Source organism: Leucopleurus acutus, assembly GCF_964270905.1.
Source record: "Leucopleurus acutus genome assembly, chromosome: 11".
NCBI lineage: Eukaryota > Metazoa > Chordata > Mammalia > Artiodactyla > Delphinidae > Leucopleurus > Leucopleurus acutus.
The window spans coordinates 88656909-88670592 of NC_139152.1; the positions used below are offsets into that span (position 1 = coordinate 88656909).

At 38.8% G+C, this 13684-nt stretch overlaps 1 protein-coding gene across 3 annotated transcripts in view; it reads right to left on the minus strand.

Annotated features, from left to right (window-relative positions):
- Positions 1–13238, minus strand: part of CRY1 (cryptochrome circadian regulator 1) — a 93300-nt gene extending 80062 nt beyond the window's left edge. For all 3 annotated transcript variants that reach the window (XM_082850701.1, XM_082850700.1, XM_082850699.1), the window contains exon 1: positions 12893–13238. In XM_082850701.1, coding sequence (XP_082706827.1) covers positions 12893–13050 — 158 coding nt within the window. In that variant the 5' untranslated portion in view covers positions 13051–13238. The remainder of the gene's footprint in view (positions 1–12892) is intronic.
- Positions 13239–13684: the final 446 nt, after the last annotated feature.

The window sequence follows — 13684 nt, forward strand, 5'->3', positions numbered from 1 at the left end:
TGACTGATTCTCTTCAGTCTCCTTCACCACTTCCTATTCATCTTAAATACAGTATTCTCCAAGGTACTGATGGGTCTTATTCTATCTAATATCAGCAGTCATGCTTCACCTATTAATTATATAGGAATTACTCCCATATCCACAGCTCTAATGTCTATACTCCCCGAACTTGAACTTCTATTTTCTCCATTTCCCATGCTGATATCTTAGCAGCACCTCATATTCATCATGACCTAAACTAAACTCACTCTTGTCATCATCTAAATATGATCTATCCCTAACTTAGTTAATGTTTAATTGTCAAAGAGGCATAAAGCATGAGAATCTTACATTTTACTCTCTCCCTCACCCTCCTCTACGTAACTGCCTTTTACAGTCACCTAAACTATCCATCGCACCTCTACAATTACCCTCTTGCATCCCTCCCCTTCCTCACAGCCATTTCCCTAATTCAAGTCTATATTATCTTTCAACTGAACTGTTGATAAAGCTTCACACTGCTATATTGTCTCTTTTCTCTATCATTCACTCAGATGCCAAAGTTATAGTTCCCTAACAGGGGTCAAAGTTTTTCTGACTTGGTCCCACTTTCTGATCCGAGTTCTTATATAATAGGCATCTGTTGTTTTAGGACATCCACCTACTTCCTACTTATTCAACTTCAGTTACTTCAGTCCAGTCAAGCTGATTCCACCCATGAGGCAAACAACTCCAGCTCAGACAATCAGGTTCATAATGACTGGTTCAGAATTGGCTCAAACAGAGCCACTGAAATGCCACAGACTTTTGCTGACACTTCTGGGGCAGAAGCAAATGCTTTTTACTATATACCTGCTATTGTTATTGCTATATTTTACCACCAGAGGACAGCCTGTCTGAAAACCCAGTGCAGAATAAGTGAAGTTTGGAGATGCAGAGAGAATTTGGCCCTTCTGAGCCCTAGCATCAACCCATGTCTGAAGCCAATTTCCCTTGGATTGTTCAATTACACCTGCCAATAAACTGTCTTTCTGCTTAAGCTCGTCTGAGTCAGGCAACCATCTAAAGCACTGAACCAAGAGTGCTAAACAACACCGCCTATCTTTTTATGCATGATATGATTCGGTTACATCAACCTCCTCACCAGTATCAGAATACAGTGCCTCCCCTCACGTTTTTTCCTCAGTCTGGAATTTTCTTCCCTCTGGCTGGAATTCCCTTCCCTCTTTTCTCTGTTTATTAAGATCCATCTCATACTTCAATGCTTAGTTCAAATGCCTCAGTGAAGCAATCCCTGGAGGCTGGGAAAAGAAGCAGAAGACCAGATTACACAGAGATTTTAAACCATGCTATGGCTTTTTGAACCCTTACATAAGGGTAAATAAATGTCACTGAAGGATTTTAAAATAGCAAAGGACATGATCAGATTAACAATTTTAAAAGATGACTCTGGTTGTTGTGTAAAGGATGAATTAGAGGAGGGCGAGGGGAACAATGATTTGTAAACTATGAAAAATCTACACAAAAAGGATAGTGGTATGGGCTAAAGTGGCAATGGAGACAGAAGAATGTACTTCCATGATTACTTTATTTCTGAATAAATCTGTCTCTACATTGTAAACTCCCTGAGGACAGAGAATTTATCTGTTGACTACCATTTTATCCTCAGAAATTAGCAAAGTGATTGGCACACAGTAGGGACACACATTTATCTGTAGAATAAATGAATACACAATTAACCTAATATGTAAACTCTGTGAGCAACTGGGCAAATGGCAGTATTATTTATGAAGATAAGAAACACAAGAAAAGTCAGTTTGGAGTTTTTTGTTTGTTTTTGAGAAAGAGGTAAGGGAAAAGATGCACTCTGTTTTGAACAAATTGAGTTTAAGATAATATAATACATTCAAATATGGAGGGAATCTATATATAGTGGACACATATCTGGGGGTCAGGTGAGAGATCTGAGCTGCAAATACTAATTTGTAAATTCTGGGCATATAGATTGGTAACTGACTTTATGAAGAGAGAAGATTACCTAGGAATAAGGAAAAGAGGGTGGAGATTACAGACTTAAGGGCCATTTAAGGGTTGAACAGAAAAAGAGAAGTTAAGGAAGAACACTAATAGCTCTGGCAGAAAAACAAACGTAGGAGAATCCTCTAACCAAAGCAGAGGGAAGAAGAGGAATGTGTAGTCAAATGTGTCAAACAGTAAAAAGTCCAGGAATGAAAAGTTTTAAAGTATCCTTTGGATGAAAACAGTTTTGGTGGAGAAGGGGGTGGGGAGTGGGTAAAACCAAATTTGGAGTGGGTTCAAGGGTGAGTAGAAGATAAAGAAATGAAGTCAGTCAGTATTTAGACACCTTGTTTAGGAAGTGTGACTATAAAGGAACTGAGAAACATAGTTTCAGGAGAGGAATGTCAAGGGTAGGTTTCGTTCCTGTTTGGTTTTTTGTTGTTGTTTGTTTATAGAATTTGGTTTTAAGCATGTTTAAATGTTGATTGGAAGCAACTTAAAAAGAGGACAGCGTTAAAGAAAAGGTGAAAGTGAATAATCAAAAATGAGCTTCACGATGAATACATATATCAAAAAATCTATCTTACAGCTTAAATATATACAATTTCAATTTGTCAATTATACCTCAATAAAGCTAACAAAGTTTATAGAGTACAGATGAAGATATTGGGATTTTTAAAGGCATTTATTTTACTTTATACAATTTTTAAAGGTTACACTCCATTTACAATTATTACAAAATATTGGCTATATTCTTCATGTTGTACAATACATCCTTGCAGCATATCTTACACCCAACAGTTTTTACCACCCACTCCCCCACCCCTCTATTATCCCTCTCCCCCTTCTCACTGGTAACCACTAGTTTGTTCTCTGTATCTGTGAGTCTGTTTCTTTTTTGTTATATTCACTAGTTTGTTGTATTTTTTAGATTCCATATATAACTGATATCATATAGTATTTTTCTTTCTCTGTCTGACTTATTTCACTTAACATAATACCCTCCATGTTTCTCCATGTTGCTGGAAACGGCAAATTTTCGCTCTTTTTTATGGCTGTATAGTATTTCAGTGTGTGTGTGTGTGTGTGTGTGTGTGTGTGTGTGTGTGTGTGTGTGTGTATACACATACATATATATACACCACACACCACATCTTGTTTATCCATTTTTATCCATTTAGCTGTTGATGGACACTTAGGTTGCTTCCATATTTTGGCAATTGTAAACAATGCTGCTGTGAACATTGGGATGCATGTATCTTTTCAAATTAGAAAATCTTAAAGACACCACCAGAAAACTACTAGAGCTCATCAACGAATCTGGTAAGGTTGCAGGATACAAAATTAACACACAGAAATCTGTTGCATTTCTATACACTAATACAGAAAGATCAGAAAGAGAAATTAAAGAAACAATGGAATTTACCATCACATCAAAAAGAATAAAATACCTACGAATAAACCTACCTAAGGAGGCAAAAGGCCTGTACTCCAAAAACTATAAGATACTGATGGAAGAAATTCAAGATGACACAAACAGATGGAAAGATACACTGTGTTCTTGGATTGGAAGAATCAATATTGTTAAAATGACCATACTACCCAAGGCACTCTACAGATTCAATGCAACCCCTATCAAAATACCAATGCATTTTTCACAGAACTAGAACAAATAATTTTAAAATTTGTGTGGAAACACAAATGACCCTGAAAAGCCAAATCTTGAGAAAGAACAGAGCTGGAGGAATCATGCTCCCTGACTTCAGATGATACTACAAAGCTATAGTAATCAACACAATATAGTACTGGCACAAAACAGACACATAGATCAATGGAACAGAATAGAAAGCCCAGAAATAAACCCAGACACTTATGGTCAATTGATTTACAACAAAGGAGGCAAGAATATACAATGGAGAAAAGATACTGGTTTTGAATAGGGTAAGCAATATCTCTTTCACTTAAGTCATACAGTAGAAGGAAAGAATAAGTAAAGATGTGGATACATTTATAGATTCGGTTACTGAAAATTAAGAGACTCTCATGTGACAGCATCAACTGTGTCATAAACATGTTTAAGTTTAAATATCAAAAGTAATCTCTTCATTAAAAATTATTTTTCCAAATTATGAGTTTGTTACACGTTAGCATCTAAGTTAAGGGAAGTAACTGCCCCTCTCCCAAATCCTAGACTTAACAAAGAAAATTTAAAAGATAATTACCAAATGCCTACTTTGTACAAGACATGATGCTAGACATTGTGAAGAATACACAGGGCTCTTCCCCCAGATATTTCCATAGCTTTTTTCTCCTTCATTTAGGTCTCTGTTCTCACATTCTGCTTTATTTATCTCCATTACAATTACCACCAGCTGATATGTTTGTTTTATTGTCTGTTTTTCCTCCTATACTAGAAGCTTCTCAAGGCAGGGACTTTTTCTGTTTATTCATTGTTGTATCCCCAGCACCAAGAATAGTGCCTGCCATGAATATGAACCCCAAATAAACTCTGATTAAATGAATAGTATCTTCTCTTTAGGAAGAAGAGGTGCAATCTGTTAAACAGGGGAGAAATGAATATATGAGAACTATATCAATATTTACAAATGAAAGAAGTAATTACTAAGGATGATATAAGTAGTATCAAAAAATGATATAAGAGCTCACAAAACTGTTCATCAACCAGACAAGATGTTAAAGAAAGGTATATTGGAAACGGCGTCATTTGGACTGGGCCTTAAAGAGGTGAGTAGGGTTCTGGGGTTTTGTTTATTTTTCAACATGTACAATTCAATGGTTTTTAGTATATTCACAAAGTTGTGCAACCATCACCTTCTAGAACATTTTCATCACCTCAAAAAGAAACCCCATGCCCCTTAGCTCAACTCCCACAACCCCTCCCCCACCAGACCGAAGAAGTCACTAATCTATTTTCTATCTCTACATACTTACCCGTTGAGGACATTTCATATAAATAGAATCAAATAGCATGTGGGATACTGTGACTGGCTTCTTCACTTAGTATAATGTTTTCATGTCCATCCATGTTGTAGCATGTATCAGTACCCCTTTTTATGATTGAATAATATTCCATTGTACAGATATATCATATTTTGTTTAGCCATTCATCAACAGATGGACATTTAGGTTGTTTCTACCTTTAGGTTATTATGAATAATAGTAACTCTATGGACATTCACATATAAGTTTTTGTGTCACATAACTTCAACAAGAAATAAGTGAAGGAAGGAATTGAAATACTATAAACTACTCAAATCCAAAGATGACAAATTCATGATAAAATTTTCACTGGTCTGAGAGATCAAATGGGGCAAAGTGAATTTTCATAAAGCTTAATTTATTCAAATCAAAGAACTGTCTTTTATTTTGTAACAATGTCCTTCAAACTTTTTTTTAATGTTAAAGCACTCCTTTTTTAAAAACTGAAGTATATTCGATTCACAATGTTGTATTAGTTTCTGGTGTACAGCAAAGTGATTCAGTTACATATATATTATTTTTCATATTTTTTTCATTATGATTACAGGATATTGAATATTGTTCCCTGTGCTATACAGTAGGACCTTCTTCTTTATTTTATATACAGTAGTTGGCATGTGCTAGTCTCAAACTCCCAATCCAACCCCCTCCTGCACCCCCCTCCACCTTGGCAACCACAAGTCTGTTCTCTATGTCTGTGAGTCTGTTTCTCTTTTGTAAATAAGTTCATTTGTGTCATATTTTAGCTTCCACATACAAATGATATCATATGTTATTTGTCTTTCTCTTTCTGACTTACTTTGCTTCATAGGATAACCTCTAGGTCCATCCATGTAGCTGCAAGTGACCTTATTTCATTCTTTTCTATGGCTGAGTAATATTCCAGTATATGAGTGTGTGTGTGTGTGTGTGTGTGTGTGTGTGTGTGTGTGTGTGTGTACCACATCTTCTTTATCCATTCATCTGTTGATGGAAATTTACATTGTTTCCATGTCTTGCCTACTGTAAATAGTAGAGCACCCTTCTTTTTAAATTGAAGTATAGTTGATTTACAATGTTGTGTTAGTTTCAGGTATACAGCAAAGTGATTCAGTTAAAACTATATATATGTGTGTTTGTGTGTGTGTGTATAGATATGTACACACACACATATATATGTTCTTTTTCAGATTCTTTTCCCTTATAGGTTATTACAAAATATTGAGTATAGTTCTCTGTGCCATATAGTAGGTCCTTGTTGGTTATCTGTTTTATATATAGTAGTGTATATATGTTAATCCTAAACTCCTAATTTATCCTCCCCCCTTCCCCTTTGGTAACCATAAGTTTGTTTTCTATGTGTGGGGGTCTATTTCTGTTTTGCATATAAGCTCATTTGTATAATATTTTTTTTTTAGATTCCACATATAAGTGATATCATATGATATTTGTCTTTGCCAGGCTTACTTCACTTAGCGTGATAATCTTCTAGGTCCACCCATGTTGCTGCAAATGTCATTATTTCATTCTTTTTATGGCTGAGTAATATTCCTCTGTGTGTGTGTGTGTGTGTGTGTGTGTGTGTGTGTGTGTGTGTGTGTTTCACATCTTCTTTATCCATTCATCTGTCAATGGACATACAGGTTGTTTCCAGGTCTTGGCTATTGTAAATAGTGCTGCTACGGACATTGGGATGCATGTATCTTTTCGAATTATGGTTTTCTGCAGATATATGTCCAGGAGTGGGATTGCAGGATCATATGGTAGCTCTATTTTTAGTTTTTTAAGGAAACTCCATACGTTCTCCATAGTGGCTGTACCAATTTACAGTCCCACCAATAGTGTAGGAGGGTTCCCTTTTCTCCACACTCTCTCCGGCATTTATTGTTTGTAGAATTTTTGCTGATGGCCATTCTGACTGGTGTGAGGTGATACCTCATTGTAGTTTTGATTTGCATTTATCTAATAATTAGCAATGATGAGCATCTTTTCATGTGCCTTTGGCCATCTGTATGCCTTCTTTGAAGAAATGTCTATTTAGATCTGCTGCCCATTTTTTGATTGGATTGTTTGTTTTTTCTGATATTGAGCTGTATGAGTTGTTTGTATATTTTAGAGATAAATTCCCTGTCGGTCACATCATTTGCAAATATTTTCTCCCATTCTGTAGGTTGTCTTTTTGTTTTCTTTCTGGTTTCCTTTGCTGTGCAAAAGATTTTAAGTTTAATTAGGTCCCATTTGTTTATTTTTGTTTTTATTTCCATTACTCTGGGAGTCACATCCAAAAAGATATTACTACGATTTGTGTCAAAGAGTGTTCTGCCTATGTTTTCCTCTCAGAGTTTTATGATATCCAATTTTACATTTAGGTCTTTAATGCATTTTGAGTTTATTTTTGTGTATGGTGTTAAAGAATGTTCTAATGTCATTCTTTTACATGTAGCTGTCCTGTCTTCTCAGCACCGGTTATTGAAGAGACTGTCTTTTCTCCATTACACGTTACTGCCTCCTTTATTGTAGAGTAATTGACCATAGGTGTGTGGGTTTATTTATGGGCTTTCTACCTGTTCCATTGATCTATACTTCTGTTTTTGTGCCAGTACCATACTGTTTTGATTACTGTTGCTTTGTAGTATAGTCTGAAGTCAGGGAGCATGATTCCTCCAGCTCCATTTTTCTTTCTCAAGATTGCTTTGGCTATTCACAGTCTTTTTTGTTTCCATACGAATTTAAAAAATTTTTGTTCTAGTTCTGTGAAAAATGCCATTGGTACTTTGATCTGTAGAGTGACTTGGGTAGTATAGTCATTTTGACAATATTGATTCTTTCAATCCAAGAATACAGTACATCTTTCCATTTGTTTGTGTCATCTTCAATTTCTTTCATCAGGGTCTTACAGTTTTTGGAGTACAGGTCTTTTGCCTCCTTAGGTCAATTTATTCCTAGGTATTTTATTCTTTTTGATGTGATGGTGAATTCAATTGTTTCCTTAATTTCTCTTTCTGATCTTTCACTGTTACCATATAGAAATGCAACAGATTTCTGCATATTAATTTTGTATCCTGCAACTTTACCAAATTCATTGATAAGCTCTAGTATTTTTCTGGTGGCATCTTCAGGATTTTCTATGTATAGTATCATGTCATCCACAAACAGTGACAGTTTTACTTATTCTGTCCCAATTTGGCTCCCTTTTATTTCTTTTTTCCCCTCTGATCACCGTGGCTAGGACTTCCAAAACCACGTTGAATAAAAGTGGCAAGAGTGGACATCCTTGTCTTTTTCCTAATCTTAGAGGAAATGTTTTCAGCTTTTCACTGATTATGTTAGCTGTGGGTCTGTCATATACGGCCTTTAGTATGTTGAGGTATATTCCCTCTATGCCCACTTTCTGGAGAGTTTTTATCATAACTGGATGTTGAATTTTATCAAAAGCTTTTCCTGCATCTACAGAGATGATCATATGGATTTTATTCTTCAATTTGTTGATGTGGTGTATCATACTGATTGATTTGTGGATACTGAAAAATCTGTGCATCCCTGGGATAAATCTCACTTGATCATGATGTATGATCCTTTTAATGTACGACTGGATTCAGTTTGCTAGTATTTTGTTGAGGACTTTTGCATCTATGTTCATCAGTGATATTGGCCTGTAATTTTTTTGTGTGTGTGGTATCTTTTTCTGATTTTGGTATTAGGGTGATGGTGGCCTCATAGAATGAGTTTGGAAGTGTTCCTTCCTCTGCAGTTTTTTGGAATAGTTTCAGAAAGACAGGTGTTAACTCTTCTCTAAATGTTTGGTGGAATTCACCTGTGAAGCCATCTAGTCCTGGACTTTTGTTTGTTGGGAGCTATTTAATCACCGATTGAATTTCAGTACTTGTAATTGGTCTGTTCATATTTTCTATTTCTTCCTGGTTCAGTCTTAGGAGATTGCACCTTACTAAGAATTTGTTCATTTCTTCTAGGTTGTCCATTTTATTTGCATATAGTTGGTTGTAGTAGCCTCTTATGGTCCTCTGTATTTCTGTGGTGTCTATTGTAACTTCTCCTTTTTCATTTCTAATTTTATTCATTTGGGTCCTCTCCCTTTTTTTTCCTGATGAGTCTGGCTAAAGGTTCATTAATTTTATCTTGTCAAAGAACCAGCTTTTAGTTTCATTGATCTTTTCTACTGTTTTCTTAGTCTCTATTTCATTTATTTTTGCTCTGATCTTTATGATTTCATCCCTTCTGCTAACTTTGGGTTTTGTTTGTTCTTCTTTCTCTAGTTGCTTAAATGAAATGATGGCAACATCAAAAGGTGGTTCTCTTAATTTACTTAGGCAAAATAAATTTTTAAAAATTTGTTTTTCTGTTAAATCCAAAAATCTAGGAAATACTGTTGATTAAAGGAAATGGCACAAAGGAAAGAAGACAGAAACCCACAAGACAGCCTGAATGCCAAGCTAAGGAATTTGCACCTTATTCTATGGTCAATGAGTAAATTAATAAAGTTGTTTAAACATAAAATTATTGACTCCTGGAAGTCACTTCATTAACAAACATTAACTGAGTTACTACTATATGAAAAGCACTGTAGTTGGTGCTATGAGAACAAATTAAATAAAATCTCTCCCTCCTTTTTATAACAGACTTCAGTGGAAAACTGTCTCTCTTCATTATTTACATCTTTATCTGTTACTCATCAAGGGCAATATTTAGTAGTTAAAAAAATCCTTTTTAAAAAGGAAAATATGGGACTATTCCTATTATGCTTACAAGTTTTATTTCACTCATTATTTAACAATGTGAGTTGTTGGATGTACAAAGTAAAGCAATATATAACCCCTAATCTACAGAATTTTATAGTTTAGGTTTTATAAACTTATAAAGTACTCTAGAAGAAACTGACTGTAGGCATTTAACTAGATATTATTTACCTAGGACTTCCAATTTAAGAGCAAACAGCAAATAAGCACTTACTACTACCACTCACATTTTAAGCATTTAACTGTTTTTTTTGTTTTTTTTTCAGTACGCGGGCCTCTCACTGTTGTGGCCTCTCCCGTTGTGGAGCACAGGCTCCGGACGCACAGGCTCCTCGGCATGTGGGATCTTCCCGGACCGGGGCACGAACCCGTGTCCCCTGCATCGGCAGGCGGGCTCTCAACCACTGCGTCACCAGGGAAGCCCGCATTTAACATTTTTAAACTAATTTAATCCTCCTAACAATCTTATGAAGAGGGAATCATTACTATATTGTTAAGATATTAATAGATTAAAATATATAACATTTATTATCTTTTCCCAGAATCAACTTTGACACCAATTCTGCTAAGGAAAGTGTTTTATATAGAGTTGCTATATAATTCCCATCAGTACACAAACATGCTGTAATTTCTCCCATCTTAAAAAAAATCCTCTCTTGACTTCATGTTCTCCTCCAGGAACTACACCATTTCTCTGATCCCCCTAGAGGAAAACTTCTTAGAAGAGCTAGTTAGGGCTTCCCTGGTGGCGCAGTGGTTGGGAGTCCACCTGCCGATGCAGGGGACACGGGTTCGTGCCCCAGTCCGGGAAGATCCCACATGCTGCGGAGCGGCTGGGCCTGTGCGCCATGGCCGCTGAGCCTGCACGTCCGGAGCCTGTGCTCGGCAACGGGAGAGGCCACAACAGTGAGAGGCCCGCGTACCGCAAAAAAAAAAGAGCTAGCCATTCCCAAAAGGCTTTTGTCTCCGACACTACTGGAACCACTTTAGTCATGATTATGAATGATCTCAAATGCTAAATGATTTTTAATTTTCAGTCCTCATCTCACTTGACCAGCAACTTGACAAAGGTAAAACACTTTCTTTGAAACACTCTCTCTCCTTCTTTACTTGGCTTCCAAGACACCATACTCTTCTGGGTTTTCTTATCTTCCTAGATGTTCCTTCTCAAACTCCTACGCTGGTTCTTCCACAGGTCCACAATTTCAACACATTTGAGTACCCAAGGCTCAGTTCTTGGACCACCTCTCTTCTCTATATACACTCATTTTCTTAATGTTCTCATATAGTCTCATGGCTCTACCAGAATGTGCTTCAACAAGACAGGGATTTTTTAGCTATTTTGCTTATACTGAATGCCCTACACCTAAAAGTGTCTGACATGTAGTACATGCATGCCATATACCTGTTCAATGACTGAATGGATTAATAAATGGCTTTAAAAGGTACCTATAAATTGATGACTCTCTAATTTATACCTCCTGCCTGGATCTCTGTCCTTAACTCCAGATATATCCAACTACCTATCTGCTATCTCTACCTGGATGTGTAATAAACATTTCAAACTTAACCAAGTTCAAAAGAGAACTCAAATCACCCTCTCAATGGCTTCTTCAACTGACCACTTAGCAAAGAGCAGTTCCATCCTTCTAGTTTCTCAAGTCAAATTTTGAAATCATTCCTAATTCCTTCTCTTTCTCTCACACCATATATCCAATCTGTCAATAAACTCTGTGAATCCTGCCTTCAAAATATACTCAGCACTTGACTACTTGTCACCACATCCACCACAATCACTATGGTCCAAGTCATTATCATATCTCACCTGGATGAATGCAATGGACTCCTAACTGGTCTTACTGCTTTTTGTCCACCTCCATCCCACAATCTGAGTCTGTTCTCAGAACCGCAGCCAGAGAAGTTTTTTAAAAACTTACGTCAAATCACATCACTTCTCTGCTCATAATCCTACAATTATTCCCACTTTGCTGTGAGTAAAAGCCCAAATCGTGACAACTGCCTATAAAGCTCTACTCAGTCTGGCCCTATTACATCTCTGACCTCATCTACTACTTTTCCTCTCACTTATTCTGCTCCAGCCATATTGGTTTCTTCTGTTGTTCCTTCCAAAGGTTAAGCATATTTCCAACTCAGGTTCTTTTCTCTTACTGTTCCTTCTCCCTGGAATGCTTTTCCCTAGATATCTGTAATCCATTACTTGCTTCATCATCTTGCTCAACTGTGACTTTCTCTGAGTTTTTCCCTATCACCATATTTTAAACTGCTACTCCAACCCCGACCCCTTGTATTTTTCATCCCTTTTATCTCTATTTCTGCAAATCCTTTATCGCCACTAAATACTATATGCTTTCTGGGACATGTGCTTGAAAAGCACAAGAAGTTCTATCTGTTTCATTCACTACCGTATCCCTAGTGTTTAAAGCAGTGCCTGGTATACAGTAGGTGATCAATAATCTGTTGAAAGAACGGTTTCATTTCCACCAGGGGGCCTAACAATCCTCTAGCCTGGCGTTTCAGGAAAAGATCATAAAGCTTCTCTAAGATTTCTTCCAGTGCTCTGAATCCTAGAAGGATTATACATTGCCTAGAAAGAAAAACTGTGCTTGTCTAGTCAACCACAAGGAGGAGTGGAGAGGGAGAGCCGAGCAAAGAGAAATGTTTCCCTTGCTTTGCCTGTGGCAACCTCATGGTGGAAGAAAACCGGATTTGGAGGCGACTCTACTGAATGATTTTCTCCATACTATGAGTTAACTAGACACACACAAACGTAAACATTAAAAACCGCAATCCCTTCAAACGCCACAAAGAGGCCAAGGAAATCAACCCACGGGCCACTGAGAACTGGACGGGTGTTTCTTTAACTCCAGCACTAAGCACTCCATAAATCCACGGTAAGAGTTCCCATTAGTGCAGAGCCACGGAACTCACACCTTAAGGCCAAGGCGTTCCAGGCTGCCAGCACAGCACTCTCTGTCCAGAGGACTATTAAATCCGTTCTATTTAATACTTAAAGCACCTGCAGTAATTAAAACGGCATAGGCAAGCCGGTGCCAGGTCTAAATTCTCAGGTCTGGCCGATCGCATGTGAAGTCTTGATTCAGCAAACAGCGAAACCAATTTCCCACGGGATTTTGACTCACCGCCACCTGTTGATGCCAACATTGGAGGAGCCGGCGAACCAGGGGTCGAGGATGTAGACGCAGCGGATGGTGTCGGCGCCCTGAATACACTCCTTCAGGGCAGGATTGTCGTGAAGCCGAAGCCCCTTTCGGAACCAGTGCACAGCATTCACCCCCATCCCGGGGACGCGGCGGGTGGCGGGGAGCCGCCGAGCTCCTCCGCGGAGAAATTCAGGGCAGGGGCGTCCGGCTCATAACCGACACCTCCGGTCGCAGGAGAATCGCCGCACCCAAGGAGTGAGGAAAGGGCGGCAGAGGGGAGGGAAGGAAAAAATGAGTCCGAGGAGGGGACGGGAGAGGGAGAGGGCGCTGGCGGCGCAGCTGGAAGATGAATGGAGGTTGCCCAGTCAGCGGAGTCCGGGTATGACGCCTTTAGGAGCCGGCACCCGCCGCCACCTCCTGGACGAGACGCATAACTTCGAGGGCCCCGGACCGGCGGAGGCTGAGCAAGTTCAACAAAATCGAGCCGACACGACGGCCCGAGCGGGCGCGGGCAGCCCCAGGAGGTTCGTCACGGAAACCTAGCCCCACCGAGGCGGCCCCCGAGGAGCAGACGGCCCGCCTGAGGCGAGTCGCCGCCAGGAATGAGAGAGAATTTAGCCACTGTCGGCCACGCTGCCTCTCGGCCCGGGAAAGAGGAGTGAGGACGGAGCACGGAGGCGGTGGTCGAGGCCGCTGGACGGTTGCCGGCCGGTGACCGGTCCCGAGGCTGGCCGGGTGACTCCGCCGCCACCGCCGCGTCAGCGGCTTCGG